A 25,881-nucleotide genomic window follows, 5' to 3' on the forward strand; every position below is an offset into this window, starting at 1 on the left:
AGTCTCCAGCCAAAGGAAGTTCCTGCTGATGAGACACAGTTGCAGGGTCAGTGTGTGCTCTGCACGGGTGCTGTGGGTCAGTGCATTCCCAAAGGGAGGGTGTTGGCAGCTCTCTCCTGCTCCAGCCCAGCCCTGTGCAAACAGCTCAGCCTCAGGACAGCAGCAAAGCTCAGGGGCTTTCCCTCCTCCAAGAGGTTCTCTTTGGGATGCTGCTTCTCTCCAAACCCCTGGGGTGTTGGAGACCCGTGCTGACCTGGTTTGCAGACTGTGCCTGGCAGCAGCTCTGCTGTGCCCCTGACACTGCACTGGGGTGGCAGTGAGTGCCCTCTGGCACTGGGGAAATGCTGCCAGTTATGTGATGTAGCCTTGTCTCACCTTGGCTGCCACTGCCCTTCTGGGAGTCCTAAATACACTGCTTAGTCCTTTATTTCTGACAATATGAAGAGGTGGCTCAATTGCCTTCATAAATAATGTCAGTAGCTTAAAAACTAAGCCAGGATTTTCAGCTGTGAACAATCCCCTTCCAGCAGTGGGAATTGCTCAATTGCTTTCTGCTCTTCCAAAGGGCTGGGGGCTCGGTGTGTTTGGGACCTCAGTGATTCCACAGCAGAGGGTAGTTAGAGCAGCAGTAACAAAAAGCACAGGATGAAGCGTGAATACCAACCCAGTTCTGATCTGGGATCATTCTCTCAAACTATTTCTCAGAGTCTTTTTGAAAAATAGAACAAGTTAGTTCTGTGGCCAAGAATTCTGGTTTTGTTTACATCATAAAATAATTCAGAGTCAATACCTTTAGATACAAGATTGTCTGTTTGCTTTTGGGTGACCAGAAGAAGTCAGGGGGTGCACTGCCACTTTCCCCCAGGTTATACCTGGGTAGCTGTTTTTATGGGCATTGTCAGAAAGGAACTGACCAAAAGAGCAGCTGTTTTCTGAACCTTTACACTTACCAAGACTTTACAGAGAGGGAACAGGAGCTGAGCTTCAGTGAATGCTAAATTGAAGTTGATGGAAGAGAGCCACTGCATAAACATCACAGAGAAAGGAATTATTTGTATTTTTTTAAAAAGCAGCAGGGAAAGAAAACACAATAGCACCTAAGGGGTGAATTAACCTGCCAAGACAGCAGACTGCTAGAGATGGATCATGGAGTGACTCATGGAGCAAGAACAAGAAAAGCCTGTGCTGTATGTAGAGCTCTGAAGAGCAGATGGAAGTTCTCAAGGAATGTGCTTCACTGAACAAAAACTTCAGCTGAAGTAACAGTACTACTGTCTCATGTTCCTTTTAGCAAGAAAAATGTTCTTCAGTTGAGAGCTACACCTGGGCAGCAAGAGAAGGCCAAAGGGTTGGGTGTGCTAAAGCTGACCTGCAAAGGGCTGCTTACCCATGGAGCCTGATGATTGGAGCATGCTGCTTGGCTTTTATTAAAGGAAGGATGAAATGAAAGATTCTGCTTTAATCTAAACCCATCTGCTTTAATCTAAACCCATCCACCTAATCCCACCCCCTAAAAAAATCCAAAACACAAGACTAAAAGAATCTTGACCACATGGGCATTCTGAGAGGATTTCTATTTGATACCAGGTGTTAGGTCACAAATTTAAACTGAAGGTGGAATGTTTTTCTTCAGTCAAGTCACTGTGCTTCAGCAGATGCTTCACCTGTTCAACTGCTCTTTTATCTTGCCTGTAAAGTTGTTTCAGAAAACATACTTAAAAAACCCCAAAGAAACATGAGCCATGAGAGCAGGTGACAGAAAAGGCAATTTCTGGCAGATTTTCAAAAGCTTCCTCTCACCTCTATAACAACCTTGCTGAAGCTGTAGCTGCAGGAGGGGCTGCAGAGCCAAGCCCCTGCCAGGACTCAGCGATCAGGTTCTTTCTGTATTGCTGTGTTTGCCTGTACGGAGCAAAAAGTACCTGGAGGGTGATGGAAGGGCAGTGCCACTGTGGGGGTGCCAGGCTGGGACCATGCAATGGGGCTGAGTCATTGATAAACAAACAGTGACTGTCCCTCTCTTTCTGGGCAGAAAGCACAGCAGTGGTGAACAGGAACCCAGCACGCTGCCATCGCCTCCCCTTCTGTCTGCAGCTGATGACCGCAGTCAGGTGAGCTCCAGTTTGCATCTGGGGGGGTCTGCACTAGGAAAACAACTGGAACAGCATCTGTATCTCCAGATTGGTTACTTCAGCAAAACCCCAAACCATCTGCACTTGAGGAGTACAAGATACTTTTGGCAAAGTCACCAAATTGAAATATTAAAATTGGAAATCACCTTTCCCTTTTGTTGGGGCCACTCTGTCATGCTGAAGTAAATTCAAAGGTTTTTTTAACAGGCAGTTAAGAATTTTTTAACAGGTGTTAAGAATCCAGAGTGCTTTCCATAGGCATCAATTCTGCTTTCAAATATAAGTTATGACCCTGAGATGAGGTCAGTTGGTTAGAACATGGTGCTGGTAACACCAGGGTTGTGGTTTGATCCCTGTTATGGGCCATTCACTGAAGAGTTGGCCTTGATGATCCTTGTGGTCACTGGCTTGGATTTCACAGAATATTCCAGGTTGGAAGGGACACACAAGTCTGTGGAACCTTCTGAAAATGTCTTTAAGAGGGGCCAAGATGATTTGTTAAGTACTGTCTCAAAAAAAGCGCGTTGGCATTGAAAGAAACTGACCCCAGCTGGTTTTGCTTTGCCAGGACAACAAGACCAAAACGTGGCCCCCGAAGGCGCCGTGGCAGCACTCGTCCTCGGTGACGGGCACCCTGCCCGGCCAGAGCTCGTCCCTGTACCCCCTGGGCAGCCCCGTCAGCCAGTGGAGTGACACGATGCAGCTCCTGCCGTCGCCCCTCTGGGCCAGCGACTGCGCCCCGGCCGCCGGCATCTCCTCCGGCTTCGCCTTCGCGCAGCAGCAGCAGCAGCAACAATCCCAACAGGCTTCCCAGCACAAACAGATCAACAAGGGCTTCAAATCCTTCCCGGTGAAGCACGAGCGCAGACCATCGTACCTGCCCCAGTACTGACAGTTCCTGCTGGAGAGCAGCGCGGGGCCAAAGGGGAACAACACCGCTGCCAATTCCCAAGGGGGTTGGCTGTGTCCTGGTTATCTCACTGATGGGGAGCTGAGGGGGTTTGGGGGAGACAGACAGACTCTGGAGTTGTGGTTGACAGTGCTGAGCAAATATGGCCAATATGTTTGTTGGTGGACATGAAACAGCCCAAAACTGTGATGTAGAAATGCTTTTAAAAATGTGTATATTGCCTTTACTTTCAAAACATTTTTTTTTTCTAAAAAGAACTGCTGAAGGACTACCATACAAGAAACACTGTATTTTATAGCTATTTTTCATATAGATTTATAGTTAAACATCTTACTGAAACACATTGAATATGTTGGAGCAAATATATAGTGGTCACTTTGCTCAACACTGTTTGTGTTTAAATTTCTAAAGGACAAGCTGTAGAGCCTTTGTACTCTCACCATGGCCCGTGGGCAGCTTTTTTTAAATGAAGTGCGACAGCAGCTTTTGCTGTGCCACCCCAATGAGTTCATTCGGGAGCTGCTGCAGGAACAGTTGCAAACTGAGTTTTGTGGCAGTTTCCTGACTCCGAGCTCAGCAGCCCCCTGCCCCGTGGGTGGCCCAGGCTCCCTGAGCTGCTGGAGGCCCGTGGCACCCATGGGTGCCGTGCCTGCCGTCCTGGAACAAACACCCCGTTCCTGCCGGCAGCCTTTGGCCAGAGCTGGCACCACACAGGGCTCCTGCAGCTTGCGAAAGCAAAGCCTAAGAGACTACTTGCTTTTATTTAAAGTCTTATTTCAGATGCTACAGTTGATTAAAAATTGTGAGCTGGCTCAGAAGATACTAAAACTGAAACGTGGGGTAGCAGTTAGTTAAAAGAACATTATTTTTTTTAAAAGGATAAAGTAATTATTTGCAGTCAATATGTGCCATTAAGTGAACCTGTGGAATTAGGAATTATCTTCCAACCAAAGTGGATCCGGGAGAGTGACTGGTGCTTAAAAATTGAAGAACAATGGTAAATATATGTATAGCTATCCCACTGTATATGAATTGAGATTACAGAAGATTCTTTATATAGTTAGAGCTTATTTAAATTTTCATATTTCATCTTTGAAAGAGTCTAAAAACCACAATATTTTCTGGTATAAGAGTTTTGACAGTATTAATCTTATTTTTGTATTTTTCTTAAGTCATATCATTCTAATATGTTAACTACTAGTAAAATGGGTTATTAGTTCTAACTACATAATTTTTCAATGAAGATAAAGCACATTTGTTGGTTTTGGTTTTACAAACTAAGTACATCTATATCTAAAGATACCAAAAAATAAATACATTATATATATATAAATAAAAAGTATACACAACACTAAAACTATTAAACATTTGGGTATTTCAAGCCCATCCACCTTTTTTGTTTGTATGGTGACGGGCTCTATTTGCAGGCCCAGATTGTTACCTTTTGTGCTGTTTGAGGATGCCAATGTTGCCTGTATTTATGATATTGTCACCATGTTTTCTGAAACTTCATACTTACCATGTTTACAAAGATTTGTTTGCTGTACATAGACTTTTTACAGTAATGTGCTTTGCACAATCAGTGTGGCTTCTGTCTGTAAATTGTTAATGGTCTGTACTACTATAATTTTGAAAACCCTCCACTGAAACTGTTAGTGGTTATTTAACTTGAATGGTTTTGAGTTTCCTCAATCTTGTCGTTTAGATCTAATATTAAACCCTAAATTTGGTTGTACTTACTGATTATTCATACTAAGACCAAAATGGAAGTTAATGAAAACACCTAATTTTGAACTTTTTTCTAACAAGTGCCAAAATGATTGCTCTAGTTTTTGCAGTTTATTCATAATTACAAATGCTGTCGAGTTCCTGGACCTACATCAGTGACAACAAAGAAAGTTTGTCTGCATTTTGACCACGTGGGTGCTACTCTGTCCTTCGCTTCCGATTGTTCTGAACACTGGTAATTTTAAGAATTGTTGCACTTGGCAAATGAGTCTTGCCCTTAAACTTCACTTACACTGCCAAGTGCAAGGGTTTGGTGCTTAGTTAACTTACCCTTATTGCAGTGCTTCTTGTGAATAGCTAATGCTTCTGAACTGGAACTGTACAGTTTGTATTTTAAAGCTTCTGTAAAAGTAAACTATTTGCTTTATTAAAGATATACATTTAATAGGTCATACCTGTTTAAAATATGCACCTTGCTGAAAATGAGCAGCACCTTAAACTGTAACTTTGGTTTGTAAACAAAGATCTTATTTCATTAACATGGGATTATTTAACAGTTTGAAAATTGTCAACTGCCTACTTACTGACTCATCCTATAAAACCAAACGTTATGCACTGTACAATTTGAAGCATCTTTAAAGCTACTTTCTCAAGCAGATGGCACTGGAGGACATGGCACAGACACTGCCTCAGCAGGGTCTTTGGCCCCGTAGTGCAGATGAACACTGATAACGTTACCCACATTTTTAGCAGAAATGGGATGGTAGTGAGCAAAAGTGAACTCCAGCCCCCTGCCCACAACTCTCAAGGCTTAACTGCTGAGTTATGCAGCAATCCCCTAGTTCCCAGGAAAGTTAACATTTGTTTCACTGAATCACTGAGCTGCTCCTTTGTTAACATGTTACATTCATTCACAATATACTACAGTTTACAAAGAACATCTTTATTCAGCACAGTTCTGATACAGGACACAAATGGTTCTTATTTATGGCAACACGTGCCTGCCTGTCGTGCTGGAGGTAGCAGTCACCTGGTGAAGTGCTTACCCTGCTATTGCAGAACCTGCTTCCAGCACTGCTGTCTGGCTGTGCTAAGAGTACATTGCACTGAGTTTTCCAGAGGGAAACAGGCACTGTGATAACTATCAATCACCCTTAAGCTGTGTTGATTACAGTAACAGAGGAAGAGCTAGTCCAGTACTAAATCGAAAACTACAGTCACATTTTAAACACACAAGTAGAGGTCACTTTTTACCTGCCTTTCAGGACCACACAGTGGACTCTAAACTAAGTATTTCTGCAGTCTGAAAGCAGCACTGCTCGTGTGCAGGTGTCAGTCAGTCTGCAGCCTTCTGCGTGCCGGGCGGTGTGGCATCTGCAATAGTGGCTAAATAAATGAGGTTTCTGTGCAGGATATGCTGGTACCTGTGAGAGAAGGAAACAGTACCTGAGTAACCTGCTCTTTTATAGCCAACTACCCACACCTGTCACTTCTGCAATCTGATCAGGATTTGCCGCCCGGTAAAGAAATAGCAAACTCGAATGGTAAATCAGGGGAAACGTGTTCTGGTTCGGGGGGGGTGTGTCACACCCGGGGAGCGGCTGTCACAGGACACTGAGCCAACACCCTCACGGAGCCGGCGGGGTCAGCTTTGCTTTATACATCTGTGAAAATGATTCTGATGAAGTCCCTTCATAAGGCCGGATGCATTTTCTTAGCGGTGGTAAAGCTCTGGGCCCGGGAGCCCCGCAACCCTCCCGGCCCTGCCCGCCCCGGTCACTCACTGCACGCAGTCGGTGGCTCGGCCTTTGCTCTGGTACTCCACGATGCACCGGATCAGCTGGTCGTTCTCCTCCAGCAGCTGCGGACAGAGCGCGGTCACCGCCCGGCCCGGCCCGGCCAGCCCCGGCCCCGCTCGCCCAGTTCCGGCTCAGTCTCCGCTCCCACCCAGTCAGTCCCAGCTCAGTCCCAGCTCAATCCCGGCCCAGCCCCGTTCCCGGCCAGCCCCGTGCCGGCGCTCACCCGCTGCAGGGTGTCCTGGTTCACCTCTGCCTTGCCCCGCACCCGCTCGGGCACGAACACCACGGACATGGCGGCGCCTTCGCCGCCTGAGGGAGCCCCGCGGCCCCGCCCCCGCCGCCTCCTACTGGCTGGCGGGCCCGCGCACGCGCCGCGCCCCCCCCGCTCCCGGCCCGGCAGGGCGGGAATGGCACGAGCCGCCCTCAGAGCCCCGGCACAACAACCAGCCGACAGCTTCTACTGAACAGTTTATTCTGGTTTAAAATAAAAAAAACCAAAACAAAACAGAAAGCCTGGCCGGGCGCGGCAGGGACACCCAGGGGTTGGCCCCGGCCGCAGCTCCCGGCCCGGTATTTACAGCTGGAACACCTCAGACAGTAAAGAGTTATTGCAACAGGACAGCACTTGCCTCTACGGTCAAAAACCTCAACAGGTGTTCAGAATCATGACTTGTGGATCCCAAAAGGCAGTTGTTAACATGCAAAAAACATTACTAAACAATATTACCTAACTTCTACAGCTGTCAAATACTTGACCTTAATAAGGAAACCAATTACAAAATACTTCCTTGTAGTGCTATACAAAAGTTATAAAATTAAGATTCTATCAACCACTTTTAAATATTCCAATTTTTTAACAGTGCAGTTTTCCACATCTTTATCACCACTGAACATTTTTAAGTAAAAAAAGAAAAAATAAATCAGCAAATTAGATCAAAGTGATGTAAATCTTTGGATCCCTTTATTCCTGTGGCCTTCATTTTTACATACACAGACACAAATGACCAGGTTTCTATTTCAGCATATCAAAGTTGTAACTACTCATCCCGAATTGGCCAGAAGTCCATACTCTGTCATTTGTGACCTGGCGGTCTCACAACCCGAGTCTCCCTGTCTCCAAGCTACGGTCTATCAAAATGCAAACAACTTCAAACACTAAGAATTCTTTAAATTGCTCATGTCTACAGGTATTACAACAAAGCTAACATTTCAAGAATTGACAAATGGAGACAGACTTTCTTCCCAGGCACTCCAGGAGAATCACCAACTCACGTGCCTGGTCCATTATTAAAAAAAGTTAATATTTCTCACTAAGTAAAATTAATTGCAAATCTTGACATACGAAAATTCCTTTTCTCCTTTTTTTGAAAATATCTCCTTAACTTGGTCAAATCCTGTGATATGCCAGAAACTACAAAATCAAATTCTTGCAAGAGCAGTGAAGCGTGTATCCAGTCTCGTGTAATGGAAGAACATTTTTCAAAACTTCATTATAGTTCATATATAAAATCAAACATTGAAGCCTGAAAAGCTGCTAAAGAAAAAAACCCAACTACTTCAGTGTTCTTCAGCATATCAACTTCTGCAATAACACAGTATGTTTGCCGACTTAAAAATGTTTATTCTTTAAAAAATTAGTTGCTTTTTATACAGCTATACAAAGTTTGTAATGTTTCTTTGGCAATGGGATATAATGGAATTTTACAACTATATAAAAACTTTCCTTTGCCTAAGAAACAGTATTTACTGTGTGTACATATCTGACTGACAAAGCAAGTTTTCTACTGTCCAGCACCCTAGTTGATACAAGTACAACTACCTCAAAAGGGATATTACAGGATTTCCAAAAAACAACCTTCAGTGGGTCAAAACACTCACAGTATCGACGGCCTTCTGCATACAATTGTCCTTACAACTTGAAGCAATTATCAAATACAGTTTAGTAATAAGAAAAATCCTTTCAGTGATGAAAAAATACTTAAACTCCATCGAAGTACTGCTTATAATTAACTATACATAAGAAATTACTTATCCTTCTGTCTCAAATATATTTAATGCTCACTGTTTTCAAAGATGGCCATTTTTCAAAAGTAACTGCATTACACCCCTTTGAAATTAAATAGTTAAATCCCAGTGCTGGTGACAAGTATACAGCAAATTAACTTCATTCTTTGCAGAGATCAAAACTAATTCTCTGAATCAAGAAGATCTAGACGTTCGCCCGGTTTCAGCTTTCTTGTAGACTACGCAGCAACTTTGTTGTCTTTCTGGAGGGAACAAAAGTACAATGTTAAAATTCATTCTGCAAACCAAACCCCCCAGGTTAATCTGGGCAGCAGCCCTGGGAGCAGATGTGCTGTGGGGGCCACTGCCCACCCACTGCAGCAGAAAGGAGACCTCCCTGGGTGCTCAGCTGGCACCTGCTCACACCCCCTCAGGGCTGGCACACCAAGGAGAGGCTCCTCACTGACTACACGGCACAAATCCGCAGCATTTACACCACCTCCCACTCAGCCGGGAGGCTGCAAATCTCTCTTATTCAGAAATTCAAATAACTGATCGTCAGTCCCTCATTTCCATTCATGTTCAGCTGCCAAAAGTTTCCTTAAATCACAGGGTTAATTGTTGCAACTTGATGAAGCAACACCTGAGGGCACTCAGAAATCTGCTGTGATGAAACCCTCTTTTCTTTTTTATTTAAAAATATTTAAAACTTCTAACAGAAAATCAAGATTTTTGTCTGCAAAACTCTTAAAACTGCTCATGCAGTAAACTACCAGAATTTGTTCTGTCCCAATCAGAATTGCAAAAGCCTACTTTACTTGAACCAGTCTGATTAATTATCCTTGTTAATAAGTCTAACCAGTACACCAGTCTATATAGGCTTCCTGCCAACTCATTCACAAAGAATTCAAGTTTGTTGCACACAGGAAGCAAGTTAAATTACTCCCTCTAAATCTTTACATTCTACAACACTGCTTAGAAAAATGCTTGCAATTCACATTTCTAACACTTGTTTTCAATCTGCAGAACTTATTTTTCTCTTTTTTCCTCCCTCCCCTCCCCCTAATGCCAGCTATCAAGTATTGGGCATGTGAAGAAAGGCAGCTATTTTTGGCTGCTGTTGATAATAAGATGATGCTATGTAACCAGAATTTTGGCATTAATGGCCTTTCAATAAAGTAGCTCAGAGTCCCTGCAAAACACTATTCAAGAAATTCTACCTCAACATCAAATGTAAAAGCAGGAGGTTTTTTAACTACTATTTTCCAAGCCCAGTGGATCGGGTCATAGTAACATTAAAGGCATTTTACCCTATATTCAAAGTCAGCAAACTCCCTGCCTCCACGACCTCCTCTGAATCCACCGCGGAAGCCTCGGGGGGCAGGGAAGGAGCCTCTTCCTCCTCCTCCTCCTCCTCCTCGTCCCCTCCCACCTCGGAAGCCGATGACGCCCCTGCCCCGGTAGCCGCCGCGGCCGCGGTTGGGGCGCAGGGGGATGCCGAAGGTCTCCGCGTTCAACCTCCTCTCCTCGGCCCAGGTGGGTCGCCGTTCCCTGCCACACAAAAGGGACAGGATTGCTGCCAAACGCCTCGGGAGAACACTGAGAGCCGCCAGAGAGCCCGGGAACTGATAAACGATACATTAACCACGCCGTAAATCTCTCCTCTCTGCAAGAATCCAGGTGTCTGCCACAGTTCATTAACTCGTCAAAAAGGGAAGCGTTCCAGTGCCATTAACTGGGTATTAACAGTGCTGAGTTTCCCACACAGAAGAGCACACTCTGTATCCTCCTCATGCAGAATCGTTTAAAGCAAGAAAACAGTTGGTAGTTACAGATGTTACTGTATCTGGCTGTGAACACAACAATTCCCCTCCCCCTCCTGTAATTCAAAATAGGTCAGCAATCCACATCCTCACGTCTCATAAAAAGGCAGCAGCCAAAGATAAGCTTTAATTTTCCTGGGACGCTATCTGCCCATTCCAACAACACCACCGGCAGCGACAGTTACGTAATCGGCTTAGGAACCATTAAAGCAGGGCCATAATTGATTTAACTCAAGTGTTAATTTAGTAGCAAAGCAAAACAAGCAACCCACCCCACCCCCCTTAGTAAATCTGGAAAGGAGATTCTAGAGCCTGTGAATTAAGTTCCAAAAGCGTGGCTCTAAAACACCTTAAAATATCTTCCTATTAACATATTGCACTTGCCCACAAACTGCTGTGCTCTGTGTTCCTGTTTTCTTTTTGCCCACTGCATGTGGAAATGAGCTCTAATCACTTTCGATTCAGAGCTGATTGTAACGAGTAGCACTGAAAGTACCTTCTGGCAAACATGCATTAAGCAGACTAACAAGCTTCCCCTTGCAGGCCGTACCTATTGTCATCACAGGAAATGTTATCAAAGAAGGATTTGGTTTTGTCATAGTAGCAGTTGGGTCCAAGTGGATCCTCTTCATCGGCATTCCCTTCGCTGTTTTGGGTATCAACACCTGAGTCACCTTTGTCTTCTCCATTTACAGGCTTCTCTGGTTTCTCAAGTTTATCTTCTACAAAATAAAAAGTAAACAGAAGCCTAAAAACACCAGCACTGTTAACTTATTCCCAGACAGAAGCTATACCGAATGCTCAAAATTACAAAAACCTCTCCATAATTTAATGCAGAAATCAAGTAATTTGACACATAAATTAGGATGTTTTTGCTGCTGTCTAGGGGTTTGATGTTCTCCATATTTTCTGGGGTTTTAGTTAACAAAAACACCTGTGACAGCAGGGATTTGACAGCTCTATTTTCTACCCTCTTCACTAACTCCTTCCCAGACTTAAGAGTCTCACTCAGTCAATCCTAATAAAAGCCACTCCACGGTTTTGTTCATCCCCAGTATGAACAGCAAACTATCAACTCATTTAGAAATGATCCAGAAAAAGAGGCAAGCACCAGAGGACAGATCCTATGGGACTCTGCTGGTGTTCCTACTCTACACTGACATCTGACCATTTATTCCTACCTTTTGTTTCCCAGCTTTTAGCCAGCCATTTACTGAATAGGAACTCCCTGTATTAACCTGTAACAGTTTTGTCCAAAAATAGGAGCAGCAGAGTAACAAACAGGTGGCTGGTCACAAGAGAATGAGGTAATCCAAACAGAAGCCTGCTAAAAAACAAGTGCTGGCAGAATGGTTTCTAACTACTCCTGTGTTCCTTTGGAAAAGGATAAAAGCAAGAAAATGCTGGATACTTTCAAACAAACTCTCCTGCATACTACAACAAAGTTCTGATCCCAAACTCATGTTTTTCCCATTGCTTTTGGACTATAATCGATATTTTAATTTTTGTCTAATAATTGAAAACATAAAACATGGGGTTTCTTTTATTCCATCCTTTCCAGAACTTTAAAGAAACAAACATTATTGGAGCTTCTGCTCACGTAATCTGCATTTTAAACAAACAGACTTGTTAGAACTTGACATATGACATTTGCTAATTAAAATTACTTCAAAAGTCAAACATTGACCCAAGCATTTATTTAATTAATAGATGATCCCAGTTTACTTATTAATAAGCTTTTTACAACTGCAAACAAGACTGAATAGGATAATGCCTTTTAAAAGTTGTTCTCCAAGGCAGAATTAAAACAGTAAAGACACAGTTTTTCCATGCTCAAACACAAAGGAAAAATTGGTTTACCTTTTAATTTAAGTTTATTATGAAACTCTCTATCAATTTCCTCCTTGTTGAATTGTGCATTTGCACTTTCAAAGTCGAAGTCCTTCTCAAACTTCATTGGGCCATCCCTCCTAATGCCGAACCGTCCTCGGCCCCCCCTGTGGCCTCCGCGGCCTCTCCGTGCTGAAGGTGCCCCTGGAACTGAAAAGAGGGACGTTCTCTTCGGGTTTGTTTTGGGCATTGCTTTTTATTTGAGGGTGGTGAAGGGTGGTTGTTTGTTTTTTTGTTTTGCTCTCTGATTCCTGGGGTAACAGGTTGGGACTTCATGCATCCTCTTCCTGCACTTCTGTTGTTAAAAGTCCCATCAGAGCAGCTTGCAATTTGTAAATTCACTTACAGCAATGATGGCAGTGACACAGAAGACATAATAGTACTGAATGACTTTTTAGAAGTCATTAAAAGCTTTTTCTTTTTTAAAGAAGAGTTAAAATGTTAGTGGCTTTTCAGTCAAGGATTTTTGTAGAAAGGTAACAGGCTTTCTTTCATGCTATTGTGTTTATAAATCCATGAATACTGCTTGGTTTACATTTTTATTCCAATTGCTTAATTTAGAGCAACCAGAAGAGATTCTCTCTTTCATGATGACTTTATGTGCTTGTATTATTCAGACACAATGCAAAGCTGTTACCCACTAGAAACAAAATGTGAAAGAATTTATGTATTTTAGCAGATTTTAAAAAAATAATGAAGTCTGAAAACAACGATAGCTATTTCTCAAAACAAGATTTACCAATTTGTCGTTTGTTTTCATTTCTGAGTTCATTTTCTGATCTTGAAACCTTGTGTGCTTCAGCTAAAGTTGGAAATAAAAAAATGATTTGTTTATCCAATTAGGTATTTTTGACCATGCTTTCGTATATATAGTTCAGATTTAAAAAAAAAAAAAATCCAAACCTATAAAGGTAAACCACAAGTTTACAATCACAAAAGAAAAAAAAAATTTAGAATATATGCTTGACTTTAAAAAGGAATATATATCTAATCCAGGTCTCTGCTGGCCAGTGTACCAGTAAGAGACATCAGGAAAATTCCTCTGTGTTGCCCTTCAAAAGAGCACTTCCTATGTGCATGGAAGGAAACAAGCTGTGTGAAAATCATCCAAAGCTACCTCGTCGGTGCTCTGGGTTCTCCAAGGATTTCTGGCCAGCAGACACCAAAGGCCTGGTTGGGACAGGACTCCTCCTCCCCACTGGTGCCGGGGTGGGCAAGTGGGCTGAAGCTGTTTGGACTGCTTGTTCCATGGTGGGGCTCCTTCTCAAGTGATCCATCTGAGGGCTTGAACGACCTGGGCCAAAATAAAACCAAAGCCACTGAGCTATTTCCCAGGCACAAATGTGAGTTACTGGTCTCAACCAATCCAGACCTTCCCAGGTGTGTCCAAAGAAATAAATATTTCTGCACCCTCACATCCACTAATCCAGAATGAAGGATATTTAGCAATACCCCCTCCCCTAGCCTAAAAGAAAAAAATAGGTGGGACAATTAATCCCTACCAACCCACCCAGGATGTGCATTTAGCTGTGGAATGAAATTTTCCACATTGATTGGAGGTAAAAATACACCTTCTGCCTCCCCGGGAAGGCAAGTGGGAAGTGGCTGCTCCCAAAGGCAGAGACACAGCTCCAACCCTGAAATCCATGTGCTGTAGGGCACTGCTGTGTTATCCCTGCCAAGCCAGGGCTGGCTGGTGCCAGGACTCTGCAGGTGAGGGAGCTCTGGTTGCTGCTCACACATGGCCATTTGCAGCACGAGTGGCTGGGGGCAGAAGCGTGTTCAGAACGGAGCCATTTGATCCAGCCAGGCAACTTCACAACATCAAACAGGTAAATCTACTGAGAAATTAGAATAGGACTCAAGTCCCAGGAAGTAGAAGTTGTATCTCATAACAAAAGCTCAACAAAAGAAAAACAAAACCAAATCAAAACCACAGAAAATCCCCAACAAAACAAAACAAAAACCCAAACTCAACCAATAAAAGCAATCATACCACACTTGTAACCTACAAAGAGGAAAAATATTTTTTAAAGCAAACAGAGAAAAAACCTTTTGATGCCCCACAAGACATTTTGTGGCAGAATATATGTTCATCTGGAGCATATGCCACATATTAAGTCCAAGAATCACACAGCTTTTAACTTCAACTACAGCAAACCAAGCTAGTTTTTCAACAGAGAAATGCTCAGCATACATTCCTCCCCTTCAATTAATCCAACAAATAGAACCTATTTTTGGCAACACACTCAACGAGTCCTAGAAATTCCTGATGGGTATACAAATCTCAGTTGAAACTTTGGAAAAAAACCTGTTTGCCATGAAGTGTTTTGACTTTTAACACGACTGCATCATTTAAAAATAGCATTAGGGGTATATCACACACTTTAACACACAGCAGTGAGGAGTGGAAGAGCAGGTGTTTTATTTTGAAGAGCCATCTTAACACATTCACATGAAAGGCGAGGGTGAAGGTGCTCAATGTTTAGTTAGGTAGGTTTTTTTTCTTAGCTACTCAAAAATCATCACAAATTTCCTTTTTGCTTCTACTTTCTTTTTCCAGAATTACACAGTCTACCCACACAGTTTGTTCCTATTAAGCTGACCTGAGTCATGTCAGCATCTCTCCAGGCAGTCAGGTCTGCTGCTACAAAAGCCACAGTTAGGAACAAAGATTTCAAAATCGTAAGCTGAAGCACTTCACATCTCAATCAGCATGAAGTATCCTGAGTTTTGTTATGTTATCAACAAAACTAGATACTGAATTTCCACATGCCTCTATTTGCTAACATTATTCCCCTTAAATAAGTCCTAGTCCTCAGTACAGATGCTTTAAGGATAACAACAAATGTCTTGCTACCTATGCAGCACTCCGAGATGTAAAAAAACACATTTAAAAAGCAAATACAAAGCCTCTTAATGCCTTTTTTTTTAGTGTTTTTGTGACGGAATTCAGCTCTTTTGTTGGCATTTCTGGTAACCACCTATGCCAAGGGGGCACCACTGGTCAAAAAAGAGCAAAGTTACTAAAATAGATTTTACCTTGAGACATCTGTGTTTTTAGAGATCTTGCATCTGTTGTAAATGCAGAACCAACTGCAGTGCTTTGGGACATGCTGGCACTGGCTGAAGAGTCTGTTCCAAAAGATGTTAAAGAACCTCCTGCTTTGGAAAAAATAATATAGTTGTAAAACCTGATTGAGGCTTTATTTCATTATTTTTAAATTAGTACTGATTTGTAAAACCATATTAGACAGTTACTCTAGAATACACAAAAGTCTGTCCTTCCCATACACTTCTGGTTTTATCTAACATATCTAAGTGCAGTAAGTGGGTAAGGCTGTAATATCTTGATTGTTTTAATCTAATATAAAAAAGAAAAGAGCTCTTTTAACTTCAGCATCACAAGTATTAACAAAACATAGTCATGAGAGCATCTTACTGAGCAATAGATGGTATTGCTATATTTCCACTTAAACATCTCATTAATTGATATCAAATTACAGCCAATTCTACAGCCTTCCCTTCACATGGCTAACATTTTCAGTACCAGGAGTAACACTCTGCCATAACACTTACAAGACTGTAAGTTCCTGTGTGAAAGACTAAAATGTGAAATACAAAACTCTCAGGAAGGAAAGTTTGTTGTTAAGTCTCAGAGGGCACCTGGAATATAAAGGAGCCACCAGCCAATGCAGCTCACAAACACTTCAAGCAGGTATTTCACACCCAACTAACACCTTTAACAGCTGGAGGGCTGTGCTGAATCATCCAAACCCTCAGTTAAGGTGTCACAGCACAGTTATGGATGGGGCTTTTGTGGAGGGGCTGCTTCTGTCCCTTGGGAAATATCATGACCACAAGATGAATGTGATGAATATATACAAAATAGAATGAATTACTGAGCAGAGGAACCTTTCCCCACTTGTCCCTCTGAGATAGGTGTTTAATTCTCAATCAGAATTGCTTTGATTTGAGCTGCAAAGCCTATGAAAACCTGTGTACCTTTGAGCTAAACTGCAGGACTGATACAGACTGAAGAGTTTTAATCTGCCCCGGGATAAGACACTGCTGAAATTCTGAGCCCTGCCTGCCGTGTGAGCAGAGCCAGGAAGGCAAAGCCAAGTCCCCCAGCCCCACGTACCGACTCCCACAGCCCCGAACTGCTGGCTCACGAGCGGGCTGGGGCTGAACTGGCTGTAGGCCGGCATCCTGCCAAAGGGGCCGTACGAGCCCACCGACTGGAACGACGAGCTGCTCGAGGACCCTAGAGAGGACTGAACACAAACACAGCAGCTAGCAAAGAGGCACGTTGACACAAAACCCAGCAAACAGTTCTGCAGGGCCAGAAAGGGAGAGACTCTAACAAGCGTTTTCACAGGTATGTACATGGTTAAGAAAGCGCTTTTACCCTTCCACCACCACAGACCTGAGAAAACAATGCCATGAAATTTTGCAACCTTTTCCCATGAACCTCTGTTGTCAAACACACAAATAAGCTTTGTTAGCAAAATTGGAAAGTGTTTACCTTTTTCCTTGAAGTTTCAAAGCCCACAGGAACAATAAAAGACCCAAACATATTTGAGGACGGTGGGGTTATCACTACTATTGGGGTTGGCAGTAATGCAACTTCACAGCTCTCAACTACCACTGACAAGAGGGGTTGCACCAAATTCAGCAAAATCTCTTAAAAGAAGAACAAAAGCCCTTCCTCACATGGAAGGATCAAGAATTCTATCCTACAGAATAGTTAAAACATTAGAATCATGAACATTTACATGGAATTATCAAGTTCCATTTGAAGCAAGAGTTTCCCTCTTGCTCTCAGGGATGATTTAAGATACTCAATAAGCACAATCAATAAGTCAACAGATTTCCAAAATGAAAAATAACTATTTCTGCCAGTCCATCTACTACGAAACAACAAGCTGATTAATCCTGAAGGCTTCAAGCTGTAAGCTGCTTTCCCTTCATCTATCAAGTATTCCCTTTTCAAATAACTGCCCCTTTGTATGAAGCCTGCATAAAAACACATAGCCAGATGAAGCACTTAAGTCAGTCAGCAAAAGAAGCTGAACACTAGAATCAAAAAACAAACAAGCAAAAATCACTAGTGATTTGGAGAGGTTTCAGCATCTATTCCATCTGACCTTTACCAAGTCTGATCTTTCCAAGAACTCCTGCATACATGTCCTCTTAAGCCAAGTCCCTTTCAAAAAAGGCATCAAGATCTACAAAAAATTGTTTCTGAAAAAAACAGCAGCTTTGGAATCCAGTGCACTGTGCTAGAGCTAGGTTTCAACCTCCAATTCCACTGTTAAAGACATGATTCCAACGAGGCACATCTTCCCAGAGTTCTTTACGCTGGGTTGTGAGAACTTGAGAGCGATAAACATTTTTAAACACTCAGCCGGAGAGCACTGAAAGCTACCAGGCTACACCTGAGAAGATGTTGTGACTCACCTGAACAATGGCAGGGTCCTGTGGCAAAGAGCACTGAGGCTTTGGTGGCTCACACACAGTCAGGTCTTTGATGTCACTGCCACGGAATATGATGTACTCGAAGACCTCATCGCGAGGGGGGATGGGCCTGTCTGTCGGTCTGTCCTCTGTGCCAAAGGAGCGAACTGCAACGTTGGGGACACAGGGAACAATCAAAACAGCCCACATTTGAAACAACTTTCAGACACACTGCAGAGACCAACAGCTTGAAACAACCAGAATAAAATTTTGGTGAGGAAAAAACCCTTATTAAATAGGCAGCATATTCTTTATCATTATTGACTCCTCAGTAATTTGATCTTGAAAATTTCGGTTAAAAACCAAGCAGAAAGACCGAGACATCACTTATGCTATCACTTACATGTTGATTATTTCAACTGTTTTGTGAGGGTAAGGGGAAACAGCAAGGCAGTTTTTTTTGGCTGGTAAGTCAGTCCTATGAATCAAGGAATACATGAGTTTACATAGTTCATACTCTGTACTTGCAAATCAAGGAAAAAATACATTAATACTACCAGAAACTAGAATATTAGAAGTTATTCAAAGTGAAGTATTTCTCAGTATATCCAAGGGCTAAATAAAGATTTAATAAAACAACAGGAATTCTGTGGTATGTATGTACAATTTTCACTGAGCAAAACGCATTCCCTTGCCGGTGTAAGGCTCATATGATCTCTGTCAAATGAAGCAAACTCACTGGGGCATAACTATCTTCCTAAGGAGGCCTGCACAGGGTGCAGCATGCCAAGACACTGGATTATTTGTATGTACTTAGCTGAATTCCAACAGTTTTCCAATTGCACAGCAATGAAGTTTATCAAGCTCCTCTTTTTGCACTACAGAAAATCACCATTACTGTCACTTTACTGTCACTGCCTTCCTCACCTTAAAACCCTGGGTGAGTATCAAGAGAAACAAAAAAGTCAGCTGAAGAGATATGTCTTCAAGAGCCAGAGTTTTGTAAGCAAAAACCGAACAATGGATTGAAACCACGGACAAAAAACCCCCAAACCCCAAAATTATGACAATGACATTCACAATCTCATCAACTTGCAGCAGCTTTAACAATCTCTCATGACTGTTTTTGCTCCAGCCTTTTAGACAGTGTTTGCTTTGTAAGGTACCAGAGATAATGCTGAGAAAAATCTGTATTTTGCTTTAATTTACCAGAATTAGATTTCCCTCATTTTCAGATGAATCAACATTTTGGAGACATCACTAGGCACTTATTTGCAGCCATAAAACCATTAGTCAAGAGCTGTATGAAGTGACACTGAGTCATTTCTCAGGCTGCACCAACCATTTTCCATCACTGTTGCTTCTTGTAATGCTGCATAAACAGAGTTTAACAGTCAAGTACTACAAACACTTTTGAGAAGCAAAATTAAGGGGTAAAAAGATCATGCCCACACTACAAGGAAAAATAATAACATTAAGTGGCTACAATTGTTTTGTTCATTCTTGTGTCATCTACTGAGCTGACTTTAATCAACTTTTCTATTTCTGTGCATCTGAAAGTTTCCTCTGAATGGTCCTGTAAAATGTAACTGCTGCAAAAAGGCACATTCTGTTAAGTGAAAGTCAATACTTGTCACAAGAGAAATCTGTCTCCTCTTTTTCCTCTACAGAAAAAGATATCTGAAACTTAATTTGCAGAAATTAACTCCAGGTAATGCTTAATAACATTATCAATTGGTCATGTGCATTACTACACTTCATTCCATTGCTTCTATTCATCAAGCTTTTCCATTTCACTGTCCTGACCATGGATCCACCCTCCCTCTCTGGCCATCCTATACTCTATTTATTCGATAACTAATAAATTAACTTGGACTTTCATTCCAGCATTTGACCTGCTGTCTTGGCAAGTAAAACTAAAGCTGATTTTCTGTTGTTTCTCTCTGGTTTCTCTAGCAGCCATTTTGTACAACTTTCTGCAAAATACAAACCCAGTTTCATCCACTGAAGATCTGCTCTGCTGGAGAGGGGTGAGCAAACTCCCCTGACTGGCAATTCAGCCTTGCCTTCCCACTCCAAGCAACAAAAATAACCACCCTAAGTCTGATTTCCTTCTAAAGCAGGAACCAGGACGTCATGGGCAGTGATCTAAAAAAGGGCTGCTCGATGCTTTTGCAGGGTCTACCCCAATCAGGCCCTTCAGAGAGCAGTATAACACAAGCAGTTGAAAGCTACTTTAGTATTTTCCAAAGGCTTACCTACCTTTACAGTTTCTCCTTCCCCAGCTTGGATTAGGATTTAGCATAATCTGAGCCCATTAAAGTAAAAACTCTAATATTAAGGTGGTCAGTACAACAGCATTTTAGAAAGAAACAGCTTTCACCATGGTTTTGCATAATTAGAAATACTAAGTATCAAGATCACAAGATTTCGGAAGAGCAGCAGGCTTGGAGCTCTCTCTTAGCCCCCTCTCTGGGGGTATTCCCTCATTCTCCCTCCTTCCTCCAGAACAAGGCTCAGTGGTTCATCTACAGCAAAATACTGAAGAGTGAGAGAAAATGAAAACAAGCCTGTGAAAGGCAACACAATCTTACAGCTCACCCCAGAACGGTGGCAAAACCAGTAGCCTCACCTTGGCAAGTTCAGGTTTGGTCTTTGGTTTTTTAAAGAGTTAAACTGGTTTAGGGACTTGCAAACAAATAGGCAACCAGACCACGTTAAAAGCAAACTTATTTTTTATCAGTGTAAACACAATTATGTAGCTAGTTAGAAAGAAGCTCACCCTGTTAAGCCCAACAGGATTCATGTATGTACTTGAACCCAAGTACTTCCACCAATTTCATATGCAAGTGCTGGGAGCAAGTTTTTGTACAGATTTTGACTATGTCACTGCTATATTTTAATGTATATTGCCACATCACACTACTGTAGAATTCAATGGCAACATTGCACCTTACCCTATCACTTAGCAGACATGATTACTTGCTGATTCACACAGGGGATTTAAGCAGAACGTTCTTCAAAAGCCAAGCTATTCACTCTGCTAGCAAGAGGACCCTGTTCCCATATAATGTGAATTATTTCACTCTCTGTGCACATCACTGACTCACTGTGCTCCCCTCCCTCCCTGGGCAGCAAATGCACACAGAAACAGCTCCCCCCACTCCTGAGGAACCCAGGGGAAGCAGGACAACTGAGACCACCACATGTGAACAAGTCATTCCCATTGCCATCTCTCCTCCCAACATCCCAAGCCCTCCCCTGGGATCCCCTCTGATCCCTGCACACCCCAGTGCAGGAGTGTGAACAGGAACAATCAGTTCAGCCCGCGTTCCCTTCCTGCCGGGGTGCTGCGTTTACAGGACATGGACGTGAGGGCACAGCCAGGACGGGGCTTTGACCAGAGGAATTGTTCTGCTGGGACACACCATGCACAGGTTTGGTTGGGCACACGTGCACTAAACCTCCAAACATGCAGGGAGCATGACACTTCACTGACTAAAGGAGCAATTTATAAAAACATGATAAAAATGTAACTCTTCCCTTTCCCCCTCCCCCCCCCAAATGATAAAAAGCAGCTCAGGTCTTCACAAGAATTTAACTTTCTTCTGTCTACATTTCTGACTCTTTCACCTACAACTAATACTGTGTAAAAGTCTAAAAGGAAAGTTTTCCTTTTGATGTGTCATTATACCATGGAAAACACTACCACAGATGGTTGAAAATGCCAGAAATACCAGAAGTTTAACTACTTGTTAATTCACCAAAAGCTATTTCATTAATGTTTATCAATTATAATTGTTCCAAATGTAACCCTCAATGGTGCAACAGCTGAAAAGTGACAACTGGTGTGTTATACCAGAGAGACAACATATAATGTCCTGTTTCTTATACTCTCATGCCTAAGGATTCCCTATTGTTGAAAGGAACAAAGCTTTTCCCAACCCAACATGGATATTCTTACACAGCTTACCTGCACTAAAAATCACTCTCTCCAAATCAGTCCTTTGAAATTGAAAAATATTACAGTATGAAAGATCACACCTCATTTTTATTGCCACATTTCAGATCAAGCACCACAGTCATTCTTAACTGCCCCAGGTAGGGCAGCACTTTCCAACAAGAAAACTAACCATGGTTTGCAAACTCCCTTCTTAAACTGGTTGGACTTAATGATATTTTAAAAAATTAATAATGCTTTTTTTGAAAGAAAGAAGTATTAATTAGAACCATGAACTGGAAAGACATTTCAAGTTAATTTAACTGAGGTTTGACAATAGGAGTTGAGTGGTTTGGTTGCAGACACTGCCTCTGAAAAGCTGGCAATCCAAAGCAAACATATGCGCCAATATTATTTAAGAACCTCAAATACTTGCATAGCTTGCTCAATGCCTGGAATCCAGTGTGCCTGGGCGTTTTCCCTGCTGTTTAAATAACCACACACTGCAACATTTGGGGAGAGGATGCATGGATTTCCCTGCTCAGACTCTGGGGCAGGACAGAAGTGTTATGCTCAGTGTTTAACAGCTGCTCTCTAACTCAAGGGACACAGGCCCCAAGTTTTGCTCAGTGAAAGATCCCAGCCTGGTAAACAAAATGCTGATGAGGGAAGGAGAGCAGACTGCCCTCAGTGAGGGAGAACTACAGGCCCTGCTGGCAACCCAAAGATCTTATTTCTGTCTGAAACCCCAGACAATTTAAGATAAATGAGGGCATTCCACGAGCACAACTTCATGAGATTAATCTCTGACTTGAGTTTAGCTCACACAAATCCTACTGCTGGGTGAACCTGCAGTTATGCAAGAACAGATTCTACCTCTACTTTTGCACTTTATGTCACGATTTTCAGTGAATTAATTTAGGATATGAATAATGATAAGCTGTCCTGCATTCAGTCCAGGTAACAGCAACATGCCAGTCTACACAGCTGAGCAAGTGAAAGCATCAAGTCGTCTTTTGGGGCTTTTTTTTGTCTCTTTCTGGTGGAAAGTTTGACATTTGTGATAAAGATCCACATTAAACAGTTCTAGTTTGACTTCTGGACTGAGCACAGGAAGAAGAGGGAACTATTCACAGCTGCAGAGGAAGTTCTGCTGCTTTCACACACAGACCTGGCCATGGTTAAGCACCCTTGCCACCCTACAGACCCTGTCACAGCCATTCAATGACCTGAGCTTTCAGAATATTCAATATTCCTCCAATATTCCAGAGCTGAGCATTCTGCTCATGAGCACAGCAGACTGTTCCACAGTCTAATGTGGTTGTTATCAGCTCCAGATTAATCTCAGATTTTTAGTTCCATGGGGCCCAGAAATACTGGTTTATTCTCTTCTGAATCACGATGCTATATTACAAAACACACATTCTTCAGCTCACTCAGCCAAGTTTTATTAAAGCAAATGTAATGGTTTGGATTTACATTTGAGATGAGAGCTATGGGAAGAGAGCAGATTAGACTTGTAACTGTAGTTTGATCTGTCTTAAATACGTACACTTTGGCAGATACGCCACAACATGACTTAACCACTCTTGAGAAGTCATGCAAAATTGGCTTGGTCAGCACTACATCAGTCTAATTTTGGACAAGGCTATCACAAGGTCCTCGAGGATGGAATTATTTTTCCAAGTTCTTTTGCAAAAACCTTAACAATCACAGCGTGCAACTGGAATCCCTCAACACTTATTTTTAATCACAGGGTTCATCTTTTTCTCACATAAACCAATACCAGCTGTCCTCTTAAAGTAGATAATGAGACTCCAGCAAGATAATTTAACCCAAAGGCAACTTCAGGAACAAATACAAGTCACACAATAAAATCTAAGTGCCTCATAAATGAAATGCAAGGACCAAGCTTACTGTAAGGTGTTCCAAAGCCCACGTATCAGAATTTACAAAACAAATCTATTTCTTAAACAATGAGGGGGGGGAGGAGGCCTTAAACTACCACAGCACACAACCGAGAATTCCCACAAAGGCCAGTGAAAGCAAACGCCCCACACGGTATCAGCCAGCCGTGTCAAACAGACCGCCGTTCAGCCTTTCCTATCGGCCCCGGCCAAAATATTTCATTTATACTACAGCCGGGTAAATCCTCCGCTTCTCTATGTGCATTTAGATGATTTAGCAAAACTTTGCAGAAGCAAGAAGTATAAAGTGAAACACTACTGAGTTTTGCAGAATCCATTACAAAGAGGTTCTGACTAACAGTTCTGACGCGATGTTTTATGTTGAGAGTGCATTATCACGCTCGAGAAACACCGAAATCCTTCGGACGCCCAGTTTCAAAGATCCTCTTTTTCTTTTCTTCCCAACTCTGATCTCAGCAAACACGTCTTTCTAACTTTCTTATAGGTACCTATATACATGTACACATATATTTTCTGGCCGATACGCTCTCACAGCATTTCGAGCCATGCAGCGCCCCAGAGATCCCTCCCAAACCGAGAGCTCAGGCTCAGCTCCCGTGCCCACAGCCCAGCGCCCGGGATCCCCTCCGGCCCCGGCTGTCCCAGGGTGAGGCACAGCCCCGCCGTGCGCGGCCCTGGAACCCTGCCGGTCTGGAATCCTTACGACACAGAGAAAACCCCTTCGCAGCCTCCCCCTCCTCGTCCCTTTTACGCACTAACTCTGGAGCGCTTCCACTGCCGAGAGCTTCGTCCCCGCGCTCCGCCCGGGACCCTCGGCCCGGCGCTGGCCCGGCCCCGCTCCCGGCTGCTCCGCGGGGCCCGGGGGGAGCGGGGCCGCCGTTCTTGCCCAGCCCCTCGCTCCTCTGCACCGCAGCCGCCCCGGCGGGACGAGGAGGGCTCCGAGCAGCCCCTCAGCCCCGGCCGCCCCCGGTCCCGCCCGCGGCCTTACCCTTGGCCAGGGCCACCGTGGAGTTCTCGGTGTCGATGGTGTACAGGATCCCCTCATAGCGGATCTCGGCCTTGGAGATGAGGCTGATCTTGCTCCCGATGTAGGGCGTCCCCCCGCTCATGGCGCTGCTCCTCGGTCAGGGACACCCTTCCTCCTCCTCTTCCTCCTCCTCCTCCTCCTCCCCCCGCGCCAAGCGCTCCCCCAGCCGGGCCCCGGCCGCCCAGCGAGCGCGGCGCAGAGGCGCGGCAGGCGCTGCTCCCCCGTTCCCGAGCGCCGCTCCCCGCGCAGCGCCCAGCGCGGCCCCGCCGGAGCCTCAGCACGGCCCGCGCCCCGCGGCTCCCAACATGGCCGCCTGCGCCTCGCCCGCCCCCCCGCACGGCCCGCCGCGGGCATGCCGGGACCGCGCACTTCTCGCGAGAGCGCCGCGCGGGGCCGCGCCGAGCCGGGCGGGGCGGCCATTGGGGCCGAGCGGGAGAGGAGCGGACCGAGCGGCGGCACCGCCGGGACCGGCCGGACTGGGCTGACTGACACCCACCGCACCGAACTGAACTGGACTGACTGACACCCACCGCACCGGACTGAACTGAACTGGACTGGACTGGCACTCACCGCACCGCGCCCCACCGCACCGGACCGAACTGAACTGGACTGGACTGGCACTCACCGCACCGCACCGCCGGGACCGGCTGAACTGGGCTGACTGACACCCACCGCACCGCGCCCCACCGCACCGGACCGGACTGAACTGAACTGGACTGACTGACACCCACCGCACCGCACCGCGCCGCACCGCACCGCACTGAACTGGACTGGACTGAACTGGACTGGACTGACTGACACCCACCGCACCGCACCGCACCGCACTGAACTGGACTGGACTGACTGACACCCACCGCACCGCACCGCGCCCCACCGCACCGGACTGAACTGGACTGACTGGCACTGACCACCGCACCGGACCGGACTGAACTGGACTGGACTGACTGATGTGATAGACCATGGCGGGTGGTATTGTTTATCAAACAGGATGTCCTGCTTAAATAGATAAACTAGAGCAAATGTTAAACCGCAAGGAACTATACAAATGCCGATGTAAGGTATAAGGTTGCCACATGCTTTAAGAACTGCAAGGTCAGCCCAGATAAGGAAAACAGTTGCTGACAGAACAAAAGGGCAAGAAAAGGACACCTGAGGAAGACGTCTTACTTCAGCCTCTACGACCACCGGGAGGCAGAAAAGACCCCTTAGTAACAGCCCAACATGCGCAGAGTGCTAACGC

At 44.1% G+C, this 25,881-nt stretch overlaps 3 protein-coding genes across 5 annotated transcripts in view; 1 reads left to right on the plus strand and 2 right to left on the minus strand.

Moving 5' to 3' along the window:
* GARRE1 (granule associated Rac and RHOG effector 1) overlaps positions 1 to 5,220 on the plus strand; it is a 55,076-nt gene extending 49,856 nt beyond the window's left edge. Inside the window, exons 13-14 of the mRNA XM_050311469.1 lie at positions 2,033 to 2,111; positions 2,701 to 5,220. Coding sequence (XP_050167426.1) covers positions 2,033 to 2,111; positions 2,701 to 3,024 — 403 coding nt within the window. The 3' untranslated portion in view covers positions 3,025 to 5,220. The remainder of the gene's footprint in view (positions 1 to 2,032; positions 2,112 to 2,700) is intronic.
* Positions 5,221 to 5,692: 472 nt separating this feature from the next.
* Positions 5,693 to 6,892, minus strand: SS18L2 (SS18 like 2). Its single transcript, XM_050311478.1, has 3 exons — positions 6,793 to 6,892; positions 6,555 to 6,631; positions 5,693 to 6,194 (listed from the first exon to the last, which is right to left on the minus strand). Exons 1-3 carry the CDS (start codon positions 6,859 to 6,861, stop codon positions 6,107 to 6,109), a joined length of 234 nt encoding a protein of 77 aa, XP_050167435.1. The 5' UTR covers positions 6,862 to 6,892; the 3' UTR covers positions 5,693 to 6,106.
* Positions 6,893 to 7,024: 132 nt separating this feature from the next.
* LSM14A (LSM14A mRNA processing body assembly factor) lies at positions 7,025 to 24,782 on the minus strand. 3 transcript variants are annotated; one of them, XM_050311201.1, is made up of 10 exons: positions 24,603 to 24,782; positions 17,750 to 17,913; positions 16,431 to 16,563; positions 15,329 to 15,448; positions 13,404 to 13,580; positions 13,026 to 13,088; positions 12,257 to 12,436; positions 10,947 to 11,118; positions 9,884 to 10,124; positions 7,025 to 8,836 (listed from the first exon to the last, which is right to left on the minus strand). In XM_050311201.1, the coding sequence occupies exons 1-10, from the start codon at positions 24,721 to 24,723 to the stop codon at positions 8,813 to 8,815; spliced, it is 1,395 nt and encodes a 464-aa protein (XP_050167158.1). In that variant the 5' UTR covers positions 24,724 to 24,782; the 3' UTR covers positions 7,025 to 8,812. The 3 variants fall into 3 exon arrangements, with proteins under 3 accessions (XP_050167158.1, XP_050167157.1, XP_050167159.1); XM_050311200.1 differs by having other exon boundaries at positions 15,329 to 15,451; XM_050311202.1 differs by lacking the exon at positions 13,026 to 13,088 and having other exon boundaries at positions 15,329 to 15,451.
* Between the last annotated feature and the right edge of the window lie 1,099 nt (positions 24,783 to 25,881).

This window comes from Myiozetetes cayanensis, unplaced genomic scaffold, assembly GCF_022539395.1.
Source record: "Myiozetetes cayanensis isolate MyiCay16 unplaced genomic scaffold, myiCay2020 scf16, whole genome shotgun sequence".
NCBI lineage: Eukaryota > Metazoa > Chordata > Aves > Passeriformes > Tyrannidae > Myiozetetes > Myiozetetes cayanensis.

Excerpts from the sequence above, each read along its gene's own strand:
- LSM14A (XM_050311200.1), bottom strand. The coding sequence starts at position 24,723 with ATGAGCGGGGGGACGCCCTACATCGGGAGCAAGATCAGCCTCATCTCC. Across the intron at positions 13,581-15,328 it reads AAAAACACAGATGTCTCAAG|GTCGTTCAAGCCCTCAGATG; the intron begins GTAAAATCTATT and ends ATTTTGGCCCAG. Across the intron at positions 12,437-13,025 it reads TGAAAACAAACGACAAATTG|TTCCAGGGGCACCTTCAGCA; the intron begins GTAAATCTTGTT and ends CCCTCTTTTCAG.
- SS18L2 (XM_050311478.1), bottom strand. The coding sequence starts at position 6,861 with ATGTCCGTGGTGTTCGTGCCCGAGCGGGTGCGGGGCAAGGCAGAGGTG. Across the intron at positions 6,632-6,792 it reads ACCAGGACACCCTGCAGCGG|CTGCTGGAGGAGAACGACCA; the intron begins GTGAGCGCCGGC and ends CTCTGTCCGCAG. Across the intron at positions 6,195-6,554 it reads CGAGCCACCGACTGCGTGCA|GTACCAGCATATCCTGCACA; the intron begins GTGAGTGACCGG and ends CTTCTCTCACAG.